At 39.5% G+C, this 26,334-nt stretch overlaps 1 protein-coding gene across 6 annotated transcripts; it reads right to left on the bottom strand.

Annotated features, from left to right (window-relative positions):
- Positions 1-979: 979 nt before the first annotated feature.
- ERGIC2 (ERGIC and golgi 2) lies at positions 980-25,884 on the bottom strand. 6 transcript variants are annotated; one of them, XM_075024869.1, is made up of 16 exons: positions 25,684-25,884; positions 24,236-24,338; positions 23,609-23,727; positions 23,128-23,273; positions 20,158-20,266; positions 18,103-18,149; positions 16,834-16,904; positions 15,261-15,301; positions 14,435-14,536; positions 12,818-12,913; positions 11,039-11,094; positions 9,959-10,057; positions 8,654-8,751; positions 4,849-5,011; positions 3,843-3,922; positions 980-3,066 (listed from the first exon to the last, which is right to left on the bottom strand). In XM_075024869.1, the coding sequence occupies exons 4-16, from the start codon at positions 23,231-23,233 to the stop codon at positions 3,001-3,003; spliced, it is 1,134 nt and encodes a 377-aa protein (XP_074880970.1). In that variant the 5' UTR covers positions 23,234-23,273; positions 23,609-23,727; positions 24,236-24,338; positions 25,684-25,884; the 3' UTR covers positions 980-3,000. The 6 variants fall into 6 exon arrangements, with proteins under 6 accessions (XP_074880970.1, XP_074880972.1, XP_074880968.1 ...); XM_075024871.1 differs by lacking the exon at positions 23,609-23,727; XM_075024867.1 differs by lacking the exon at positions 24,236-24,338.
- Between the last annotated feature and the right edge of the window lie 450 nt (positions 25,885-26,334).

The following is a 26,334-nucleotide window of genomic DNA, read 5'->3' as shown; positions in this document are numbered from 1 at the left end:
ACATCCAGAAAAACAGCAGTGCAGTGTGTCATCTTAACTCAGAGATTTTACAGCGACTTCTTGTCAACGCTGTGTGATCCTGGCTTGCAGGTGACAGGGCTGGAGGTGCTCTGTCCTGTTAAAAACTCAGCTCAGTGTTTCCTCTCGAGCCCTAAAACCAAGAGTTACTTGAGACATATCTGCTCCCATCCCCTCCGCACCTCTTACGGCTGGCACCGGCTTCCCGTGACACTGGGGTACAGCTCGAGGGATCCGGGGGACACCCACATCCAGGCACAGCACTCTAAGTTTTGGAGACAATCAAGGCGATCGTGTTCCTGCTAACACAACCTACACTCCCCGAGACCATGGCAGCAGCGAAGCAAAACCCAAACCATGCCAGCTGGAAGCATGGAAGACTTTCTGCCCATAAAGACAGCTGAGGGGGACAGGGGAGCCAGAGGAGTCTGCAAAGGGCGTGCTATGAACGCACCTTATGAAAGTTAAAAATTTCTTCCCCTGTGTTCTCTCTCTTCAACATTGTGTAAGAGCCAAAGATAAAAATACATAGTTTTGACCATCTTTCCTGACCCAGAAAATGGTATTTTTCATCTACTATCCCCACTTTCAGAAAATACATATCACGTCAACATCAGGGTTTCTGTTTCCCTTGGGACACCTATTCCTTTCATTTTTCCATACTATGCTCACTTTTACACAACATAAATAAACGTGACCAAAAAAAGTCACTGCAATAAACTACTCTTTTCTCTGGAACATCCTTGCATGTGCTGGTTAAGCTAATGACGTGTGGTACATGGGTAAGTGGTACTAGCTGCAACAACCAAACCCTCTGTGGAGAGAAAGCCAACAGCAGGTTCAGCTGATCCTGTACTCACTCCACAATGCAGCATCTCACATCTGGAAGTCTATCCCACCTTTTCTTCCATTAGCAACCAGATGTCACACAAGCTTTGTTCCACACAGAACAACATGAAGACACCACACACGGATTTAAGACACACCAAGCCACTTGGCTCTTTTATGTGAGAATAGAAAATATCATTTAAGTTCTGGTACAGAAAGTCAACTGAGATCATTACCTCCCACCACTACAGTCTGTTCCAGGTAGGTAAGAAACAAGTGTTACGATAAAGCCCAAAGCAGAACCAGTCCAAGCAGAAGTAGGGAAGAAACCTCAGAGGCAAATGCCAAAGAGAAGTGGGAACCAAAACTTTACAGCTTTTGATTTTCTTGCTCACCAAGGACAAGAGCTTCTCAAGTTGCTGGATTTTTAATCAGTGTTTAAAAAAACAACAAAAGAGAAAACCCCAAACCTGGCTGCCAACCCCAAGGACCCACCTTCCTTCAACTTCTTTCTCAACAGTCAAACTGAACAAGGGTCTTTCCTCATTTCCCACATTTTATTTACTATTTCATATAATTTCTCAGTTTAGAAAGCCCTTTGCTTTGCATAGCAAATCAGCTACATTATTTACACTGTGCTCATCACCAAGATCCAAGTGTCCTGTAAAGTACATTAACAGAAGTCAGCAAAATCTGACAACATCACAAAGATTTTTATTTTCCATAATTAGTCCTCTCAATTAAAATATTCATTCCATGGTGAGTAAGGCCAGGGTCAGCATCATCTCCTAATATATTATCAAATCAGTTTTGCTGAGAAGGAATCATATTATTGATTTTTTTACCCTGGTGGAGTAACTGTTTAACCACAGGTCTATGCCAGTAGTTCAGCAGTAAGAGGATATTTAGTTTCTCCAAGCACCTTCTGCATTAGTAACATTCATTCTCAGTAGCATATTTACAATATAAAACTGATATTGCTCTCTTCATTTATTTTACAAAACCTTCATGAACAATAAGGATTAATTCTGCAGATCCCTCCTCATCATCTGTCTGCAACAAAATGATTCAGATTCCCTGAAGTCACCTACTACCAACTACACCACTCCCTGCCTGGGCTAGCAAGACCTCCACTGCCCTGAATTCCACATTTCTGCAGTATTTTAGCTGAACCAAAGCAAGGCAGCTTCCTGCTCTTTTTCCTCCCCATCTCCAGGATTTACACACCATGGCTTACATACTAGCAGCAGGGGTACAATGAAGGTTCCATCAAAGTAATTTCTTTGCCAAGAAAGAGGCGTACAAAGATCTCCTGATCTTTCACTAGGGACTCTTGCCTTTTATCAAAACTACAGTCAAACGCCTTATTTAAAAGGCTTTTTATTCAAAGTCAAAAAACTGTGCACACTGGAGCCCATTCTCAGAGTCCTTGGGCACTTCCACATCAACACCAGAAGCAATATTCTCACTGTTGATACAGCAGCTGTGTGAAAACAGGGGAACTCCTCTGCTCTGCATTATGTTTCTTCCACTAAGGAATGGTGGGACTACAGAAAGGCAGCAGCTATGACCAACATTATGGCTTGGGCTCCACCTTACTCCCTGAGTTCTCTCTCCTCTCCCTCTTCTTCAGGATTTTCTAGGATTGCTCCCCACCTCTAATAGCATCTTAGGCCCCGGCCCCACCACTACAAAAGAACAAGAAAACCCAAACCCCAGTTCGTACACCTAAGAGAAACCCCAGCTCTATTACCGTCCCTCTTTGCCTGCTGCCCGGCCCTTCCACACATCCCACTTGTACTCTTTTCTCCTTGGAGTCTGCTAGCCTTCCCAGGCACAGAACCAAGATCACGAAGATGCTTCAGCGGTCAATGGCAGCCATCACAAAGATGCTCAGCTCGACCATGAATACTGTATTGGCAGCAACGCTCCTCTAATCTCCAGAAGATGGTCCACCTCACTGGTCTCACAACCTTCTATGACTCCATGTGCATTTAGACAAAAAATTTACACAAATTGTTTTGTTGGGGTTTTTTTTTGTAAAGGCTTCATTTTTTGCTGCCCTTCAGCACTGTCTCAGCATATTGCACAATGTTTTCTTTATTATAAAAAAATGTCTTCTGTATCAGGCAGGAAGAAAGTTTTCTCAGGAGGCTAATGTGTACTATTGTCTGTAATTAGAGGTAAGTGGTTGCTTGTGTGGCCATCAGGAAGTGGGACCTAGTCAAACAAAAACAGTGTTATTAATGGCTTGCCCAGAAACAGAATCTCCCCACGCTCCCCCAAAACACACACTTCTTTATTCTTGGGCATTTCTTATATGCCTTTTGCCTGGTCTCCCAAACAAAAATTATACAAACCTGCCCGTCTTCCCTCCTCTCCCCACCCCTCAGGTAACCTTGCCAGCTGGCAAACTTCAACCAAATTTGAGGGAAAGGCAGAAGTCTTAAAGGCTACCTACAGGCTTAAATGAGAAAAACAAAACAAAATCAAGTAGTTGCTAGAGGAGCAATCCTACTGAAGCCCAGCTGAAAGGAAAGGTAGACTGCTCAGCTCTTTCACACTGCTTGGGAGCAGCCTGCAGGCTAGTCAGTAGCAACACTGAACGCCTGTAGCATGCAGTGTCTCTTCTTTGGTCAGCAGGCCAAGTAAAAGAATATGTGAAGGAGACAGACGAGGCCTGAGAAAACAAGTAATTCTTGTAGCAATACAAAAATAAAAAGAATACAGTAAGGACAATGGAGGGAATGTAGCAAAGAAATCTCTAAGACTCGGTTTCATTAATTCAGTTTCTTATAAAATACCTTGCTTCCTTACATGTTAGGTTTTCCAACTATTTTTTAAAATCTATTGAATCTTTGCTCATATGCATGTCAAAGGGAGGGTTTATTGCAAGTGTCTTAAATTCTGCTGGGACCAAGTCCCAAAGTTGTCCTTATCATCCTTCCCCAGACAGCTGTTCCACTTATTTAATACTCAGAGAAAGTTTTTCTTACCGATGTGGACCTATAAGAGCCCAGTCTGAAACGGCAAAAAATAACTTCTGCTACAAATCTTCCAAAGCCATGTAAAATTCCTGCAATATCAAACAAGATTTAAATTGTCACAAGTAGTAAAACTGTAGTATTTACAGAAGTATTACAACAAAACTGTACATGATACTTAAACAGGATACAGTGCAGTAAACCAGTATGTAAAACACTGAGAAATTAACATAAAAAAGGAAACACCAAGGGCGGGGGGAATTCTAACATTCTGAAATGCCTCAATAAAAGCAAAACCAAAGCTATCCAAGCAAATGTAATTCCCTCTGCCTGACTTTCATGGGTGAAAATACATTCTGTGGGACAGAAATATCTACTTTGAAAGAGAGCTCTTAGTTCGAAGTCTCTTTACTATACTCTCTTCAAGTGAAAGCCAAGAAAAGATATAACTTGTAATCAAGTCGGGTTAAACCACAACATCAAGATACTCTATTATGTCTTCACTAATAAGTGGATTGAGTCTTTTCAACTTAGTTTATTTTCTTTGAGGGAGCAAATCTTGCAGTACATTAACAAGCTACACAAGGAAAATCTTCCCAATTACTTCAGATGGTAATTTTTCTCAACTTTTGGCACTGATTTAGCACTGGATCCCAACTATAGGAAATACACAGTATATCAGAAGTCAGCATGTGTATGTGTATGTATGTGTCTGTGTATATATATCTCTCTCTATATCTATATATATATATATATATATCTCTTTGCTCTTCCAGAAGTATATAAACTATGCTGCAGTTACCAAAAAGGAAACAACAGGCCGTCAGAACAGCAGAAATGGCATACTGGGACACCAAAAATGTGTAGCTTCCATTGCACATTTCAGTGCACACAAACGGGCACTTCGTCTTAAAACCTGCTAGAGGTTCAGGACTCCCCTGTAACTTAACCATAATATAATCACCACAACCAAAAAAAATTTCTGGTAGAACTTAAGAGGGAAAGCACTGATAGTTACCTGTAGTTGAAAAAATTCCCCCAATAATGCCACAAAGCCTCACTAAGAACTGCCAAAAAGGCATGTGTTCTTCTGTCACTGTCACCATAAGTGAACTGATATCATATTTCATGAATATTCCTGACACTCCATGGCTGCCAGCTGCATGGTTAATTATTCTTTCCTGAAAGAAGAGAGGGAAACACAAGTTAGTCACTTCTGGTTAGTCACAGGGAAAACAATCTTAATAGATGTGATGACAAAGAGCTACTTGGTCAGATTTAGCAATCAACAGAAGACCAGGGAACATCAAGATAACTTTGGCCAGTACCTTCTAAAAGTCAAACACCATTAAATAACAATTTACTTTCCTGGTCACTGGTCTTCTGTACTGCATATCAATGTGCACTATCAGGCTCTGGCACTATACTCTCAAGATTTGCTTACATGGTCCTTTAAACAAGGGTGTTTATAACTAGGTTGCTTTTGGTACCTATAAGGATAAGTGCCACCATCTTGGTCTAGCCCGTGAACTCAAGTGAGTGCACTGGTATAATACAGTGCCCAAACTCTTCCTGCTTTATGCGTTACTACTAATTACTTAAATCGGGATGAGACCTTCAGGAGACATTTAAGTTGTTGAACAGCCTTAGCTATGGCAGTTTTCCCATACTGCATCTGCATCTAAGACTCATTAAGCTGCATCCTCCTTCTTCCTTGGAGCATATCTCTAGATTCACATGCCACAGAGGATTTAATTCCTGGTTCTTAAAAGTATCAGGGAAGACCCTAAACTAGAGTATACCATAATGGAAATTCAGAAGCTTAAATTAAATTAGATCAATGCCATTTTTTTTGCCTCAGTGCATACTTGCACATATGCCATAATCCATTACTTTGATGGGAAAAAAAATAAAAAGGAAAAAGATCAAAATTTCTGGGGTCTGGAAACTGAATACCAGTATCAAGCCTCTTTTCAAAATTTTTGTCAGTCAGGTCATTTCAGATAACAATCACATGACAAGAAATATACCTCAATAAAAATAATAACTAAGTCGCCATGACTACTCTAAACAGATCAGATGCCTTAGTCCTAATCCAAGAACTTCTACAGTTTCTTCTCATTTGACCAAATTCTTAAATCAAAAGACCCCAAAGACAAGAGTGAGGCTGCTATAAATCTCTACTTTTTAAAACAGGTTTCAGGAGAAAAAGCCTCACCACAGTCTTAAGTTTCTTTCAAAAGTTTGCTATCATTTTGTTGTTAGTGAAAGGTGTTGATAAATGCACTGCCAGGTAAGTCTGGCTGAAAATACACAAGGGCAGCAGAAAAGAACATAACTGACTGAAGACAAACTCAGTCTATCTAGGCTAATAAGAGTACAGAAGACAGACAAGTAAGACTGAACAGAAAAGTAATATATCACAGTTCCATTTCACCTGTAGATTTAACAGTCTGTGCTCAAAAAATATGCAGAATACAGTACGAAATAAAAAGCTGAATACCACTTTGGAAAATACAGACTAGGCAACTTCTCCAATCAGCTAACGTTGACATAAACCATATTGCTTCCTTTGCTACCAAACTGAACTAAAAAGGATGCCAAAATAATGTATCAGTTATGATACCAAGTTATGGAAACTTTGCAATGGTTAAAAAAAATAAACAAACTCCCCAACGCAGTACAGAATGCTTTCTATATTTCAAGAGCATGACAACATTCCGCGCTAGAGGATGGATGATCAGGCATACTAAGAAAGAACAGAAGACTGAAGGTATTTAAACAGAACCTTGCCATTGGCAAGGGACAAAACTTTTTTTTGTTTGTTTGTTTTTCCTCTATTGTTTCCCTAAGCCTTATTGGTCTATTGAGGTCAAATGGTGAGAAAAGAATATGAAGTTAAACGGAACACCCAAAACTCCACCCTCAAAATATACATAATTCTTTTTCCGCAAACCATTTTGGTCTGCTTCTAGCTTCTACTGCTGCAGAAGATTTAACTCTTGGTTGCTAAAACCTGCTGCAAATAACTAACCCTGCATCAGATATCTCAGATCAGCAAAGCCTTGCTAGAATTAAATCTTTTTAATATAGATAAACACAATACCTCAAACATCAACAATAGCGGAGATGATTCTGCCCACACCTTTCAAACTCTCCTTCCCAGTCTGTTCACCACTGTCAATTAAATCTCACTGTATTCAAGTTTTAGCCATGGCTAGCTGACCACCTTTTTCCAGGTCTGCATACGTGCCTACTCTTATAAAATAAATGCACTAAGTTGTTCAACATTAACTGTTCTTAATAGCCTTTCCCAGCTCATCTGCTGGGGTATTTGGTTTCCAAATATAAACACGAACAAGCTTTACAGGCAACAGGGCTACCTACTGAGACAGTGAGAGCAAGCCTCTATTATTCACAAGCTTTTCTCCTACGCAACCTGTGACCATGTTGCAACTTTCATGAAAAATACATCCCCACAAAAAAAAAAAAAAAGTAAAAAAATCAAAGAGCTAACTAAGACTGCACAGTTAACTGACAGAAACTATCTTTATAGCAGGAGAGAAAAATTTAAAACAAGATGAAAAAAAAGCAATAAGGAGTAATATAAGCAGTCAACTGATGTCCAGAAGTTTAAGGAGTGCCTTAGTTGTTGCAGAGATTGTGCAGAGAAAACATGAAGCAGATTGCTACACCAGCAGGAGATGGGAGTACATTGCATTATGAAATTCCTCTTCATTCCTCTCTTTACTCCAACTTCCATGAGTTTTAGAGCGAACCTTTCCCTTCAGTGGTCTGCATGTCCCAAGTTGAACCCCAAGACATCACCTCTATCCTACTTCCCCATGCTACGTATTTTTCAGAAGCAGCATGGAATTGTGAGAAAATAAATATTTTTCTCCCTTGGAGAACACCACAAACTGTATTACAGTGAACTGCAATTCTAATCTCTGAATCTCCTTTCAACCCAAGGCTTCCTTCTTACCTCTCACTTTACCTGTCATTTTTAAATTAAACTTTTCACAAAGATTTTTTTTTTCTTTGGCTTTTGAATAAAAGACCAAAACAGAGTTCAGTATCTGGAAATGAGACATGTAACTGGTACACATAAGGCCTTTTTCTTATTTACAACAGTCTTTAAAATTAATACCTTATGATTTCCCCATGTACTATGCTGCAATAACTACTTTCTTTATGGATTCAGAATTATAAGCCTCTCCAAGCCCAGAAGTGGAAGCTCTCTAGTCTGGAAAGTAATCAAAGCTGGTGGTTCAACAAAGGTTAAACAAGACAGCTGAAAGACAGAGACGCTTTCTGTGTGATCAGTTTTTCATACAAACTTCCATTGCTTCCATTTCTTACACTCCACAACCAAGTTAATGACATTCAAGTGAGCTGCGTTTTTTGGTTTGCTTCCCAGATGGATAAAAAGCTAACAGTGGATTAAATATTTGTAAAGCTACACACAAGATTACACACCAAAAACTTACAGGATTTCTCCACCACCACCACTATTAGCATCCAGTGAAGTGGAAATGACTGGGTATCTATCATTAATTCTAATATCAGACTCCAGATCTACGGACGCAAAACACTAATGCAAGATGTTAGCATGTATCACCAAGCATATATATTTTACCATCACTATTACATTATTCACAGATAAATCTAGTGCACTGGAACATTCTACAAAGAGTCTCTTCACGCTAGAGGAGTTTTCAAAACCACAGTACGACTAAGTCTTCGTTTCCACATTTGAGCTTTTGTTAACAACAATCAGTGTTAGATTTTTCCCTGCATGTTATTCTCTTACTTCTACTTACCCTTTCTGTCACTGAAAATTGATGAGTTTCTGCTGAAATTTTATGCGTATGGAGTTTGGTTGGCACAACTGTGATAAAATACTGGAACATCTGGTTGTCTAGAAGAAAATAAATCTCACTGTTGAACTAAGTACACAGTCAAAGACCATTTAAGACATTCACAAATAAATCAAATAATATTTAAAATAGTTAATCAGCTAAGCCATTTACACTAGAGACATTCTTCATGGAGTCCCAGCACTGCCAAGACTACTTCAGCACCATCTGCATGAACAAAGTTAGTTTCCATGGGCAGGGCCTATACCACATTTGTACTCAGAGAAATTTACATTTTACCCATGTAACGAAAAGATTCATTAAGGTCATGCCACTCAAAGCTTCAAATGAAATGCATAGATAGTGTTTTCCATGACACTAGAAGTCAGTCACATTTTGCATGATATATACATCTCGACAGTGGTTTGAATAGATTTTAGCCACTGAATTGTCTATACAATGCTGGAAGCCCTCTAAATTGGTTACAGTTTTTCTCTTGATCAGACAGACTTCTAGAGAATTCTTCTAAAGCAATCAGCGTGCTTATGCATTTATGATTGCTCTGTCTTCGTGCAATTCCCTAAGAGAACAAACACAGATAGACTGAAGCAATTTGTTTCAACTACACAAAACTATTCTGGCTGGAACAGCTAACAGACTGACTGACTTTGACACAACAGCAGCTTTAGAAGGTTCTGGGGATCGCTCCCATGGGGAATGCAAGCCAGAGGATGAGGCACAGGCAGTTCTGTAAAGTAGGTTACTATACTCCTTTACTTATACACGAGGAAACAAAGCGATACACAAACCTTTCCTGTAGTAGCCTTACAAAATACATTGCGGAAGTGACAAACCAAATACAGGAATAGAATCCAAGACTCCAGATGCTATTTTTTTTTTTTTTAAACCAAATCAGACTTATTTTTCCCAGTTACAACAACAAACAGATCTATGAATCTCCACTGTAGCATACTGCTGCAAAATTCTTTGCCATATGTTCAGACACACTGTAACTTCAACATAACACAAATCTGGAAGAAACTGCAAATCAACTTCAGCAAAACAGCAAAGTACAGTGATAACCAATATTAAAAAGAAATCATCCATTTAAGATGCCATGTAGGTACCTGAACAGTGCATTGCTTGCTACCACATTTAGTGGGACATGCTGTTTGTAAATCACAACGTTCATGAAACATGATAATATTTTAAATGTAATTATTGGAAAAATATAGAAAACAAGATGCTTTTTAAACACACAACACTTACGATCTGATGCTATTTTTTCTGTTCCATCCAAAGGGTTAATAATTCCTGGAATAAGCTCTCCAAATGACAAATGATCTATTCTGTGAGAGAAGTTATAGGCTGAAAGACAATACAAAGGAATGAAACAACATTTTTACACTATGAGATTCTGTACTCTTCTCAGAGAAAAAGATGCACCCATTTCTCACACTGGAAAATGCATTAGTTAGAATATTTCAAACTCTGATGTGCATTTTATTGGCTTTGTGCCTGTGACATATCAATACATCTACGTACATGTTTCAAACAAAACTCAAATCCAAAATATTTAACAAAGAAATTCAATTTCTCTAGAAAAGAACTTCTAAACCAAATTATAACTCTATCTGAATCAACCCTGGAGCTGAAGAGTTAAAATTTCATGACAGGAAATTTCTAGCTGGCCAAATACTGAAGTTATCCTACAGTTCAGGTTCTGTATGTAATGGTATTAAAAAGACTAAAATTTCATAAATTAAGTGTACAGAGAAAGCATAAGGCAACTACAAGTTACTACACTGCCTAGTTTTGCAAAGGTATTTGAGCTCTATAATATTATACACTTGTGCTGACATAAATTCATGGGCAGACATTTGGAGGTTTAACCAATACCAAGTTCATTTTTCACAGTAAGTCTACCCTTGCCTCTCATTAAGTACAGTAGCAACACACATTCAGTATCTAGACTCATAACCTAAAAATGAAGTTTCTAAGGACAAAGGTCAGAAATTTTTAACCTCATAAAAACAGATTTTGCAGGAAATATGTAGTTTGGACTGAAATACAGTAATTTTGTATGGTATCTTGTGTTACACCAAAATACATCCTAGATTCCTGTGTTATCATTACTGTAGAAGCCACCTAAAGATAATAGTAATAGTGTTAAATGTATGAAAGTAAGTCACTACTGAGTCATAACACTGCAAAGAATATTCTTCACTTTCTTCTACAATGCAATTGCCCAGCTAGAACGTCTTCACAACAGCAACCTATGTTAACATATGAATTAGGAGACTGAACAAAATGATGTTCATTCGCACGGAGATGATATAAAGAACTTACACTCGTGGCTTACAAGGGCTGCCAAGTGTGCATGGCCTCGAGGGTGTGGAATTGCCCTAAAGAAAGCAAGATATGTTTCATGAAAAACTTGTTTAATGAATCCACACAAAAGACACAGTTTTCCTAAGCAGAACTATGTAGAAAAATTACCTCTCCTCCTCTATTGCAATAAATACTTTACATATATTAAAAAATGTGCATATATATAAAATATATATGTTTAAATATATGTTTTACAAACTTTTTATATATATATAAAAGTCATGTGTATATTAAAATAAATAAATACCTTTTTATTACTGCTGAGTACAGACAGCCTGAATTACAAGGTACAGCAACATAAGACTCATGAAAACCCTCTTACTCTTGCATTTTTAGAAATGTCAAAAACACATCAAGTCACTAGGCTACTAGAAGAGCCACCAAGGCCTACCACAGGAAAAGCTGCAGGACTGCTCAAGTGACTAACGAAAACTTTACTGTACTTGTTCTATGACCGAGCAAGTTAACTATGCTCTGTATTTACTCCCTGACTAAGCAACTTCAGGTCTGGACATTTGTTTGTAGACCTGCAAAGAAAATACAAAGCAGAGGCTGGTAGCAGTATGAAGAGGGAGAAAAAAGTGCAACTCTATCTGGAAAGCAAAACAGTCTTTCAGCCACACTTCATCCCTACCAGTCCAGCCAATAATGCAGGAAACTTTCCCTACTTTGCTTAAGTTAAATCATTACCAAATGCATGTAAGTTTTGGACAAATAGAAGGTGGAGAAAGGCAATGAGATCAGTCAAGATAGGACTACAATAAATAACCCGGCAATAAGGTACAAAGGCAGCCAGTAAAAAAAGCCCTTAAAAAAACACCTACAAGCAGAGAAAGCACAACTTCACAGAATTACAAACGTAATGATGAGCTAAAGGAAGCAAAGGAAAGCAAAATTATTCAGGGCTGCAAAACTAGAGACAGGAAGAGAGAAACGATAGCAGTACAGATGAAAGGCTGAAATGATCAGCTCTGAAAAGGGCTTAGGAAGTTGGATATCTAGGGGCAAATCAGAGAGGTGGTACAAGACCAGACAGATGTGGCATTTGGAGAAATACCCACACAAAGACAGCAGCTGGAATTACATATGGATAAATTAGAGAGTACAGATTGCATGCCAAGATCTCTGGTGACAAAGGTGGCAGGAAGATAAGTGAGGACAGCAGAGCTGGAGAGCACAGAGAGAAGTTAACACAAGTTTGTATGCAGTGTATATAAGCTAATACCATTGCCAAAGCGCGTCAGAAAGTCTCTCTGCAAATCAAGATGAACTGGCATTTAGCTCCCTAACTATGGTTCTATAACGACATTATCTCAGCATGGAAATGGCACATATCTACACCTCATCCATGTTAGTGAACTGTACTAATACAAAGGAGAAGTTTGGACACGCCCAAAGAATGGAGGCGAGTACAAGCAGTCCACTCCACATCATGCACTTACAGAGGACTTATTTTCAAGAATTTTCATCCTGTAAGACACTGGAATTCATAACCACTACACTGCATACAACAATGCACTGCACTGCATTGTTTTAGTAACTTATGAAGAAATTTGTTTTTAACTGTGCAAGAAAAGATACCACATGGAACATAATACCAAGCATGTATAGGGGAAGGTTAATAAAAGTCATTAACTCAAAAGTGTAAAAGCATACACACACGTATACATGCATGCACTGTACATAATGCAGAAATCAATTAATTTTTTTTTATTTTCAGGAATTGACAGAACATACTTGCCCACAGTTATGTGAAAATTCCCTGCCACTTTATTGACATAGAGATGACCATGAATTCTGCATGCATCTGGAGACTGTAATGAATTATCTTCCCTGTTTAAACAAAAACAACATAAAGAGTACTTTAGAAGATTCACTGTCTAACAGAAATAACAGCAGTACAGTTAGGTTTCTTTTTCCTAGCATAAAGATACAGCATTATCATCTACCTCTCCTTATTGTATCCTTCTGGAATTATAGCAGGGATCGTGGAAGGAAAAGAAACTAATAAAGGTCAGTCTGATAAAACCAATAAGCTTTCGTTCATACTTGTATTCAGAGATCTGGCCTACAAAACTAACTTACGATACCTGAACACGTGAACAGAAAACATAAGACTGTAAGTATATCTTGCTGCCCTGGGCATTTTTTTTTTTTTCAATTACTTCTACCAAAAGTGGTTTGTTGGAAAATTTTTAATGCTACAATGAACAGAACAAAATATATTAGTCACAGTAACAACAATGTAGCAAGAACAGCTTTCAACATTTATTTTTTATGAAACCTTCCTCTTCCCACACCTGTTGGAATGTCCACAACTTGGAACATATTTCCAAAACTGCTCCTTAGAGAGAAATAAAAAAAAAAAATACAATTTTTTAAACACATCTCAAGCATAACTACCATCTCAAATACTGCACTAACAAGTATCACAGAGGCACAGAAGGACTCCAGGAATTTGAAGACATCGACTAAATGAGAAAAAAGATTTTTCTGAGCCCTCTTCAGCCTTGCCTTAGGAAAAAAAGATGCATTTATTCCTCAAACAAGGAGATTACAACATGGAAAGTGCATACAGCAGGTTTGGCATTTGTTTTGTTTATGGCTTGTGTGGGGTATTTTTGTTTGTTTGTTTGTTCTTAAAGAGAAAGGAATTTCAGCTTTTATGTAGAAAGTGTTTTCCCCTGGGGGGGGGACAGTGGGGGGGAAAATATCACATAGCATCTAGATTCAGGCAGACCAAGCCTTTTATGCATTAGTCTCCCAGCATTTTGTGGGTAGTTGGAATAAAGCATAAACAGCAAGTTTTCTCCACACAATTTTAACAGTGCTATCTTCGACCAAGGCATTTACTAACAAAACACATTTTTATTCAAAGGTTGATTCTTTAAAAATCATAAAGTATTAAGTCACAGTTAATAGCAGGACTTTTAAAAAAAGTTGCTGGACAGAAAAATATTCTTTCATTTAAAAAAAGACTTCTTGTTTAGTATTGCTTTGGCATTATTAATTCACATTAAGAAGGAAGCATCAGATAAAATGGACTAAAAAGGTATGTGTGTATATTTATGTGTGTGTCTGTATTACGTACACATACATACGTATAAATACACACATAAAACCTGGAAACCTGCTCCAGTTTGGAAACCCCAGAGGTTTTCATAAAATAACAGCTCTCCAAAGCAAGCATGAAAGCATTCTATTTTAAAATGCAATAAAAAGCAGTAAGGTCTTCTTTTCTTACAACCTTATCTTCTGGAGGAAAAAAAAAAAAAAATCACAATCACACTAAAACGTGAAGTCTGATTAAATAGGGTGGGGGGAATGATGACACAACATCCCAATTTTTCTTACCGAGGTGGCAGTGCTGTAGAAGCACTTTTAAAAGCACTTTTGAATATCACATCTTGAAGAGAGTGTTCTTCCTGTAGCCTACTCTGAATTAGCTGCAGCATCCTAAAGATTACACAGACAAGTGTGAAAGCATGCAACAGTAAAACAAAAAGTAACTTCACAACTAATTATCATCTTCAGTTCCAGATTATACATTGAGAAGTTAGAAAGGTTCATGTCAGTATTAAAGTGTTACATTAAACTTTGAGAATGATATTTTATACAGAGCTTAAAGCTTTGGCATTCACAGCAGTGTATAACCAAAATACTGAAACCAGCCAGAATCCCAAATAAGCTTCAGATTCTATTATGAGACTATCAGTATAGCAACCACATGTAACCAAGCTATTCAAGTTTAAATGATAACAGCGTGTGGTTATACAAAAGACTCAAACTCCTTTGGCTTTGCAAGAACATGCCACTTTGTTACTATGGTTCAGGTTTGACATTTAGATAGGAAGCTATCTGTGTTATGCATCTGAACCCATAATTAAAACTTGTGCTACCAAGCATTTTTTTGGAAACATATTTGGGTGAGGCCATACATCTCTGCTTGCAACTGCAGGACCCAATTCCACAAGTAAGTCCAAAGCCAATTTCTTTTCCATAACAGAGATCTCAAATCATGAGAAAAGCAAAATAAATTAGTATCTTTTTACAGGTTTGCACTCTTAAAAGCAGGAGCTGTTAGACCCAAGATGTAGTTCTGTCATGTGACTCTGGTGTACCTCAAAGTCACTTCCAGTACAAATAATACAAACCATAGGCATGCATCTCAGTGCTTTACCTTTGCCATTCTTTCTGTTGTGGGCTGAGATCAAATACTACCTGAAACAAAAATAACACAACTAATAAAACATGCAGGAAGCACTGAAGTCCCATTCATGAAACCCTGAAAAGAACTGAGGTGTCCGAAGGGGTGGGGAGTTATAATCAACTTCACACTTGGTACCACATACTGGAGTTTATGAAAGGACTTTGCACTTTAAATAATACACTTAGTGTTCAAGTATGGAAATTTCTGTCCCTTCCCCCCAAGAATTATTCTCTTGTTTGCGTTCATAACTTCAGCATCTTTTCCGAAAGCTCTCATAACTCGAGTCAGCAGTCTCTGCCCTTCTAGCCTTTGACTAATATGGGCAAGAAGCAGCAGTGAGTGGCAATTTAATTCTAAGTGATATAACTGACATGCATGGTTTTGATGCAAACAGCAATGAAACAAGCAGAAGAGCAATCTTTGAAAGACAAGGGTCCAGGTGCAGATTGTTTATTTCTAGGGTCATCACACATTAAGTGCTTCTTTAAGACAAGCTACTAGACCTGCTGTACTACAATCCGCACAAGAATATCACCACTAACATCTGCGCACCAAATTCAAATCTATGTAGTGTTAACACTGATGTAGTCCAGACCGTAAATTCAATTGCAATTAATGCTTAAACCTACCCAGAGCTATGGCCAAAAGAGTTAAGTACAGGAAGTTTCCTCTTTCTAAGATTATAATCACTGGGGCAACTGCTAGCATGCAGCAGCTACAGCAGCGCAGAGATGACTGTCCAGACAAAAAGAGGAAACGTTCCAAGGAGAACAAACAAAAACAAGCTCCTTCCGCTTCCCAAGCACGTCCCTCCATTCAGCCATCTCCTCCCGCTCACACACACGAGTAGGAATTTGGACAGAACTCTTATAATTTGGAATATGGTGCAGTTATTAGAGAATGCGATAATTACAGCAGGAAGTTACATTCTCTAATAGGTTTTCTGTAAATGATAAATTACTTTCGCACAGCATAATCACTTCAAAGCTTATTGTATTATGCAAGCAAAAGAGCCTTCAGTTCACAATACAGAAATTAAAAGGATACTAACCCAATTTATGATCTTTAATGCCATTCCATATTATAAGGATATCATGGTGACTTTCTACCCCTTTTTAGAATCATAGTATTCTTCTAGTTAAAAAGCAGTTACATCAATTCTATTTTTATGAGAGTTCCGATAGTTTTCCTTCCATATCAAATACTGTTAGCATTTATCCCTAGAATTTGCACATGTAAAAATAACTAGCTGTAGAAATCACTAGCTTGTTAAGAAGCACTGATCTGGGAATCTGCTGTACTCAAATCTGCTGTATTTGCAGAGAGTGAACATGCAGAAGTCCCAATGCTAGCCTTTTTCCCTAGCAGATTCCTGGAGTAAGAGCTGAAGACGTCACTCAAGGATCAGACAATACTTGGGGAGGTTCTATGCAGCCCAGTTGTGGGGAAAAAAACCATACAAGCAAGCAAGCCAGCCCAGCTGTGCTCCACACCAAGTAAAGAGCAATTTCCTTTTCAAATAAAAAGGTAAGAATCAACTTACTGGTTCATAGATTAGCCCATCTGCAGAAGCAACCATTGTTTCTGCTAAATCCAGAACATCAGCCCCCACATCTATTTTAAACAGGGAGAAAAATATTAAGTCATATAGATGATCATAAACAAACAAAAAAAGTTCAAGTTGAAATGAAGTTTCACAGTACAGCGGTAAACTTTGAGTGTAAGTTACTGTTCCTTGCTAACAAAGTCCAAAACAAAAGATAAACAAATCTGGCAAGAAGCAGATTTTTGGGAGGTAGGGGGAAACCACAGAATCCTACTTTTCAACCTATTATATCAGAGTATCATCAACCAATGCACAGTGACCAGAAACAAACTTTTCAGATTTGCAGTATTTTCTCACTGACATAACACCTTCAGAGATGTTGTATGAACCACAGGATCTGCTATGCATAAATATTCTTTCCTGTTTCATAAGCACTGAATCCAAACCAAAACTAGTCAAAACAGAGGATAAAGTTTGGGGTTTTTCTCAAATAAAAAAAATTAAAATCAGAATTTTCAAATTTTTTATGCTAACTGGAAAATAATTGTAAAAGATTAAAATAAATTTTAAGAGTAAGATGGGAGAACTTTTAAATCAATACTTGTGAGACAAACACAAATTGTTTGGTACTGATGTACCATACAATTAATTCAAGGTTTAGCCTAGCCAAAAAAGTGAGTCTTGAAGATTTACTTGTATTCCTGGTAGTAGTAGTAGTATTCTCCCTCTTTCTCAGTCCAGGACAACCAAAACTAGTCCATACAAATAATGGTTCATTACTTAAATGACATCAAAACAATAGTAAGCATTGCCTTTAAATGGGCAGGCGTCCATATGTTCATATGTTCATCAGGAGGATGAAATTACCTGATGGTTCCAGTATTGTTAAACAATAGACCGTGTTAATATTGGCCAAGTTCATAAATAAATAAAAGTTGTGATAAATTCCTGCTGCTGAGTTGTGTCTCTCGATGAGCTTTTAGATTATTCCAGCTAGAGAGAGACTGGAACAACTGATCCTTTTTTTGCCAACAGACAAAGCAAAGTTCTGCAAGACGCAAATGAGGTGGCATAAATACTTTTCTTCACATCTCCTACCATTACTTTCAGTGAGTTATATGCCATCAAGATCACTACCTACCATCAAGATCAGAAGAAATCTCACTCCTTGAATATTTTGAACAATATCCAACTATATTGCAAGCAAATGCATACTCTGAAGAGCCTTTAAAAGTGTTTTAAAACATTCACTGATGGAATACTTACATTGACACCTCATGGCAACTGTAATATCAATATTGATTCTTAATTTACTGGAAAGAAAAAAAAGGCAAAAAGCTAGTAAGTAACATTGTGTACAAGTATCAAGAGATATATTACTAAAATTCTCAGATTACTTGCAGAAACACAGTCAAATAACAAAATTTACACCAGTAAATATAAACTTAAGCTGTTTATAATTTGGGTGAACCAAGACGGACTTCTAGTTACTAAAGTACTGATGACCACTCATAACTTAAGAGATAAAAGCATCAGATTTCCTTGTTGAATTTTACGATGAAAATCCTAATGGATTTTTTGGAAGTATTACTGGCCCAAGAGTTTGTCAGACTCTTATTAAGAATATACAGTTTTCAATATTTTACACATATTTTTTTTGCCACACAACTGCAACAGTGCAATAAATTTCACAGAATGCAGTGGATCAGGACAATGTGGGAGTTACAAAATCTAAAACTGAGTAAATATTTGAGCACCTTCCTCCTGTTTTCTCTTGTATTTCCAATTGTATTTCCAATCCTAATCAGAATTCCTCAGGACAGTAACATTCAGGATCAGGCTGAGAAGTTGCTAAAACCAGTTCCCAGAAAATGCTGCCATGCCATAAGGATTGCTGGTTTTGCTAACAATGCTTCTGGAAAAAGCTCTTTTCTCAAAAATGCTCCCATACCACAATAGCAAAATGCCTTGTATGTCAAGATCTTTATCCTGAATGTTTCTATAATGTAGGGGAGGTAAAACATAGTTCCTCTCATCAGGAGAAAAAACAAACAAACAAACCCCCAAAAAACAACACCCCAAAAAACTCCATCACACTAGAAGTCTGACTGTGTGGCATTCCCCAATATTCTGGGTATTTCCTACTGGTTAGTGTTAGTTAAACTATGATGAATAATTCCCTTCACTATAGTCATACAGTCCTATCACTTCCAGGGAGCTGCTTCTGGGAACTTAGATGACGACATAAACAAATCATGTAAGCAAGGGATTCAACATTGGCTCAACCTGGGATCAGACATGATCAGTAGACAGGAGAAAAACAGTTAAAGTGATACCAATCTCCATTGGTTTCAATTGTCACAGAACTGCAAGCTGAGTTATTAACCCACAATCAAACTGGAAAATCTGCAGCAGGACTTCTCCCAAGTCGCATAATAGTCTCTTAACCACTAGACTATCCTTCCCATGTGATAGCTTCGCTAGGGAAATAGCCTACTTTAGCAAAGACCTAAATGTGAAACTCCCATCTGTCTGAATGGATTTACTCTAACTTGAGTTTTTGATGCATCTCCATTAAATTTCTCTTTTTTTTTTCATTACAGAAACCGTTGGTATTTCTGACACACAAGACACCCAATTAATATACATAGCTTTAGCTTGTTACCACAGCAACTAGTCAAACAGCTTTTAAAGTTATTTCAGTTCCAGACGCATGATATTTAAAGGTGTTCAGTGCACAAAGTCTCCATTAACTTCGCATGGACTCATGGGAGCCCGACCACGTCAGGAAGAAAGGCAAATGCAGTCTCCAGACAAGCACACGAAACTAACAGCCAATGTATCTTCAGCCAATCTTGGAGGCCGTAACTGGAGACAAGATCAGTAGCAATCTCTAGATAATGTAGTCAAAGTTATGAGTGCTTAAAGGTTCACCTCCAGCAGCACAAAGTATAATGGCAATATACTACTGTATAAACTAGAAGTATGCATCATGCAAATGTGGTGGGTTTACATAGCCAATATGGAGTTACATATCACAATGTCCTCTGAACTGTTAGCAAATAATTCCTCAGGGTACTCCGCCAACAAACCTACACTATATTGACTTCTTAGCTGCAGAAATCTCAATTTCTCTTCTTCATAGATTCCAGGAAAAAAAAAACCTAACAAATGAATCAACAGAAGAAAAATCAAGTCCCTTTAGTATTTAATTTTTAATTTCAATCATAAATTGCTCGCAAGTCACATGAACGTTTTAAGTTTATTCTGTCCTGAAATGCAGAAAACTTAAATTTTAAAAGGAATTACAATAAATATTACCTAGTAAAATCCTTGTCTACTTCATATTCATATTTCATCCATGTGTCCCGATACACCATGAACTCCATTACAGTCAGGAAAGCTATCGTTGTAAATGCTATCAGAGAAACTGAGTGGTCAAAAGAAAAGAAAAAAAAAGTAGTTTAGATTGTGAGACATATTATTCAGATACATAAGCAGAACAAAATTCTAACATTCCGGAATCTCAGCATTACCAGTACAACACTAGTATCTTTGATTTATAAATCCATAACCTGCTCTTAGAAAAATGTTTTCATTTCTACAATATTTGCTTTTACATAGGAAGGGGAAAGAACAAGTCCTACCTTTGCATCAAGAAAGAACTTTTTACATTTAAGTACAGTCAAATACTAGAAAGATGAGGAGATTCTGAAATCCTTACATGGAAGATTTAAGAACAGGCTAGATCCAGCTCTGCATATAAAACAAAATGCCCACAAATCACTGTCAGGGATGGTCTAGGCAAACTCAATCCTAAACTCAAGCATGAAAGAAGGAGAATGTGCACCTTGAAGTCCCATCAAGTCTCCACTTGTCTACAACCTAAGTTATGTAACAAAGTTTTTTATATCTAGTTTTAGAGCCAAGAAGCTAGCAGACAAGAGAAATAATATGCATTATATGCACTGTCCAGTTAGAAAAAGGTGCCCTGATTATATTACTTGTGTATAGCTGCACAGTCAGGACACCCACCCCAATATTTCAAACACTTCTCCCTCTGGTGATAACCAAGATGTACCTAGCTATCCATTCTACCAACAGCTAAATAAGTGAAGAACTGATCTGAAATTATTTTTAGGAAGAAAACTAGTTGGCATATTTTAAGGGTATATGTGCCTCACTTATCTCCAAAGAACCCTATTCATCACACCTGCAAAGTTGTACAATGCAAAGGGAAGATTATCCTGCTGCACATAGTCAGAAACATGCAGAAAAGTACCTGCTATGCCCCTTTTATTAAATCAGGACTTTTGTCAAGTGGAAAAAACTTCAGTTATGGAGCACAGTAGTGATTTGTACAGCTTATTGACAGTGTATGTTTTCCATCTGCATTCTGGGGAGTATTTCTATGGAGTCTGTGAAGGGCAACTTGAGAAAAAACAAGCCTGTTGTTGATAGGCTTCAACTCACTACACAGTGGTCTAGAGCCCAGAGGTGGCACTGTCCTACAGGATCAGAAAAGAAACCACTGACTGCTGCACTGATCAGTGACATTTCAAGTTCTAGCTTTCAGCTGAAGCTATGTAAGGATCATATATATATGAAAACCTTCATGTCAATGCATACTGTGAAAGCAGATGCACCAGTCAGTTAATTATTCTGGCTATCAATTTCCTTTTAGAGCTCAGCAGGCTAGACTCACCCCAGCTATGCAATAGGAAAGCTGGAACCATACTGTCTATCCAACCACAGGGAAACAATTAGAGCCATAGCTGCTTTCTGGGTATTTCTGAGCAAAGGTATTTGTGGATCTTAACAGGAAAATAAAGTCTTGTAGATCGTCTTTTACGAAGGTTCTCCCAGCCCCAGAGCTAGAGTCTCAGCCTGTTTGAGAGACCGGTACTTCTTTTGCAATGGGTTTTCAGGCACTGAAAGTCTGAGAATAGAGTCTTTCACGCCAGAAAGTAAGCCTGGCACTGGAATCCTGAATGAAACGGGAATACTACATTAAAATTTTATAATGGCATAGAGTAAGACAATCCTATATTGTCATTTATGAGGTTACTGGGATAAACCAAAGAATGCTAAAGTAACTTCTGGTGTTGAGAAACCTTAAGGCACCCTTCCCCAAAGCAAAGTTCTCACGAAGCATGGTGTTATATTACAAAAAAGGAATTTTTAAGCATTTATTGTTTTTTCTAAGAATTACAACATAAAAACAACTCGCTTTCTCAGGAACTGGGACTAACATTAACAAAGAGTTATTTAATCACCTCTTACAGATTATTTTATATACAATAATCCTTTAATTATTAACATTGCAATTCAGGAAACATAGCAAAGTAATACAGATCCTTGTGATATTTACTTCCACACAAGTGGCGTAATGACTTCAAAGGCTTATCTGTAGATTGCAATTGCTTCTTGTACTTTTTATTCAACTGAGTTCCAGACATAATCACACATGAGAGAGATTTTTGTCCTCCATTTCAAACTAACTGCTAGCAGTTTCCTATTTATCTGAAAACAATTCCCATAGTCCAGTAGATTAAGTCACTATTTCCAGATCAGGCTAACTCGAACCCAACGCAACTTACAGGCACAATTTTCTGTTCAGATAACTATACAAAAGGTACTTCTTACAGCTACAGCTTTTTGAGAGAAGCTCAAGGAGCTCAAGAACACTACAAGTACATATGCCCTGGAGTAAAGTGTTTAGTTCTTCAAAGGGCTTTCCTTACTCTTAAAATCAAATACAGCTTCAAGACAAAAAGCTTTAGAAAGCTGCTCTTCATCCTGATGCTTAACTTAGCCAGCTCTTAGACACCTCTGGAGAATGATTTTCCACTTTTATGAAAGCATAGAGCTGAATCCAACCTGCATTTCAGCTCACGCTGACACTGTCTTGCCCAGAAACCTGACACAGAGAAAACAGCTTAGTGAGACAACAAATGAAAGTTTTACTACAGCCTTGGCACAGTGCACTTCCAGTCGTAATTGGTTAGAAGCTTTCACAGTGAACCTTTACATTGGTTTGAGTCTCACCAGCTTTACACAAAAATATCCCTTGAGATGAGAGATGAATGCATCTATTTGGATAAGATACTATGTCTTTACTTGAAGGAGATGAGCTCCGTCAGTCCACAAAAGAAGTCACAAAACCAATTTTGGCTACTTTCAAATGAACACAGATGCCTGTCTTCCTCCTGTTGCAGGTTCTATTCCCAGAGCATGCTAGACTGAGCCAATGGTCAACATGAATCACGTCAGCATCTCAGTAAGGCCTACCTGTGCCTCCGCTTGCTGAAGTCTCCACATAGCTTTCAGGAACCTTTGGAAAGGCATCCAATTCTTTCATCAAATTCAAGGTCTTCTTCCGATTCAGTCGCCTCATCTTCAGCACACTCCTCCACCTCCTCGTTCATATATTCCCTCTGATTTGAGAATAAATTGTTGTGATTAAAATACACAAGCAATATTGCTTAAATCAACTGGCTATAATTATAAAGCAATAACAAGGCAATTAAAATCTAAGAAATATGTTTCCAAGAGCCACATGCTAGGCAACTGGATGTTCAGCCTTGCTTCAAGAAAAGTGTTAAAACTGGTCTGGACACCACTGGTTACATTCCAGCCACATCCAGCACATTCACCATTTAATTACTATGATTAATTTCTTTCTCTATTAAATTCTTATTGGTATTGGATATATTGAAATTTAAATTAAAAAAAAACAAATGCAGTCCTGAAGTAAGCTTGCTAAACAGACCTGACAATGCATGGAAGTCACTGACTTAGCAGGGAATATCTAATAGGCTGCATAAAATCAGGAGGATGTCAAACTGCTCTGGGCTCCTATATTCAGCCAATGTGGACACATACTACAGGCTAAAGGAAAAAAAAAAAGTGCATTTCACATTTTTACAGCTGTAGAATTTTATGGTCATAATAAAATTAGCATTTTTTTCCTCTATAAAAATGCCCCCCAAAGCAAATTAAGCATCAAATCCTAGTTCCATCCTTCAGAATCCTTTTTGTCCATGACATGATCTCTGCTCTGCTTGGAGTCGTTTAATACACTATGCAGCAGGATGCTGAGAGAAGCAGCCTGCCTAGGAAATACTGTCTTAAACTGTTTTGAAATCATGCAAATACACTCACAACCCAGTCCTGCCAATACGCTGCATGTTTTAACAAGTTGGCACTGCTGTTTTCCTTCTGAGGAAACGCTGTATTTTGCCCAGAATTTCTGAAGCTATGAAAAACATCATGCATTTACTGTATTCTGAGAATACATCATATTATCATCCCCTATTTAAAGACAACAAGGCTGACTACACTGCCAACATGCGAGACGGTCCTCATCATCATCTTGTAGAAAAATCCGTTAACTCACCTCCCCTGTTTCAAGAGCACATCAAGCCTCCAGCGTGTCCTAGTGAAGTTACTGAAGAGCTATTCCCTGCCCTGCCCTTCCCTGGTGCTGAGCAGCCTTCACACTGTGCAATAACAAAGCAATAGGCTTTACTAGAAATGGAAGTTCACATGTGCAGAATCACGATCTATGCCTGCAATTTCCTCACTACACAAATGCGCTTCAGACCTTAGGGGGAAGATACAGACTCTGCACTTGGCGGGAGCATCAGTCAAGTCAGCCTGCAGAGACCAACAAAATGATACTTGTGTGCCTTGCAGACAATTCAGAGAAACCACAGTTAAAGCGGACAGAGAGGATGGGTGCTGGAAGAGAATTTTGGTTATACGGCATCAAAAAAAAAAAAAAAAAAAAAAAAAAAGAATCAGGGAAGCAAGGTCCTGTCCTTACTACACTATATAATTATGTTTTAAAGAATTATCTTCTCCACTCAGAGTAGCTTAAGGAAACATTGGAAAACTTCAGAGCACAGATATGGCAAAACAGCTGCTTGGACACAATGACTGGAGCCATAACATTTGTTAGCTCAGAGGAAACACCAGAGAGGGTTGCCTGATATCCTACACAGACAGCACCGAAGTCAACTTAGCGCTGTTTCATTTTCCCCATGTCTTCTCTATTACCACATGTGTAGGAGCACACCGTAAGAGGTACAAGATAAACCTAGATAATTTGAGAGGGCTTTACTAAGAAACTTTCTGAATCATCCTGCATCAGTGAGCATGCAGATTTTTGTAATCTAGCTAGAATGATCCAATTCGTTCATTCGTTTCCTTAATCCCACATATACAGACTCACTTTCTGTTACGAACTGAGACAGACCTTCCCCCCTGCCCATCTCGACACACCTACCAGGGAAACACAGAGCATAAAATTTGGAATCCATTGCTATTAGAGTAACATATCATAAACCCAAGAGCCAATTACGTTAAAAAAAAATATTATTACAAGCTAAAAAAACGAAAAAGCACAGCACAAACGCCACTCGAGACCATAGCACCCGCTCGGAGCGACCACAACCCAGGCCCACCTGAGGGGCTCGGGCAGTTTTCGCTTACTCGGACAAGGTGGAAGCCAAGCCGTTACCGGCGCCGGTGCGCGTCTGAACCTCCTCTCCCACACCGCGGAGCGGCCCCACGCCTGAATCCCCTCCCGAGGGCCTCGCACCCGGCGCCGGCCGACCCCCGCCCGGCTGCCCACGCCGAGGGAGGCCCCGAGAGGCGGCCGTCAGCTCGGAGCCCACACGCCCGTGCGGGCCGCGGGCGCTCCCGGGCGCCGCCGCCGCCGCCCCGAGGCGGGCGCAGGCCCGCAGCCAGGCACCGGGCAGCCGCGGGACGGGACGGGACGGGACGGGACGGGACGGGCCAGGCCGCGCCGGCCGCCTCGCCCTCGCCCCCGCCCTCCCCTACCTCTTGCTTCTCTCGCCGTTACCCAGCGCCGCGGGCGAGGCCGGAGAAGGGAGGGGAGCCGCGACGCCCTGCTCCGCACCCGCCTCGCTGACCATGGCAGCGCGCGTGGCCCGGGGCGGGCTCGCTCCGCCACCGACGCCCGGCGGCGGCGGGAGGCACAGGCCGACGGGAGCGGCGGCGGCGGCGCCCCGCCTGCGCGCATGCTCGCCGCCCCACGGGCATGCGCCGCCCGCCGCCGCGGCCACGGGCAGCGGCGCAGCGGCAGCGGCCTCGGGGAGGATCGGGTCAGCGACCTGGCGAGCCGGGAGCGAGAATACGTAGATCTGGAAACCATGGAAGTCGTGCCCCGCCCGTAGGGCTCGGAGGGAGCGGCGGCTGCCGTGACGCGCCCTCGCTGCCAGCCCCGGCTGGAGAGCGGAGCAGAGCCGGGAGCAGCCGCGGGGCCGAGCCCTCCGAACCGGGGTAAGTTAGGTAGCCCGGGTGAAATACGGGCGGCAGCTCCGCGGAGCTTCGTCCGCTGCGGCTGCCTTGGGCTCTCGGGAACCGCAGCTGCCGGCAGCGCTGGGCTCCAAAGCCACCCGCGCGGGAATAGCCAAACGGAAGGAACGAACTGCTCCGAGGAAGGGGAAAGAAGTGTCAACAAGAATTTGT

Source organism: Buteo buteo, chromosome 4 (genome assembly GCF_964188355.1).
Source record: "Buteo buteo chromosome 4, bButBut1.hap1.1, whole genome shotgun sequence".
Taxonomy (NCBI): domain Eukaryota; kingdom Metazoa; phylum Chordata; class Aves; order Accipitriformes; family Accipitridae; genus Buteo; species Buteo buteo.
Note: the sequence above shows the minus strand (reverse complement) of the source record. Positions and strands in the feature narration are given on the sequence as shown.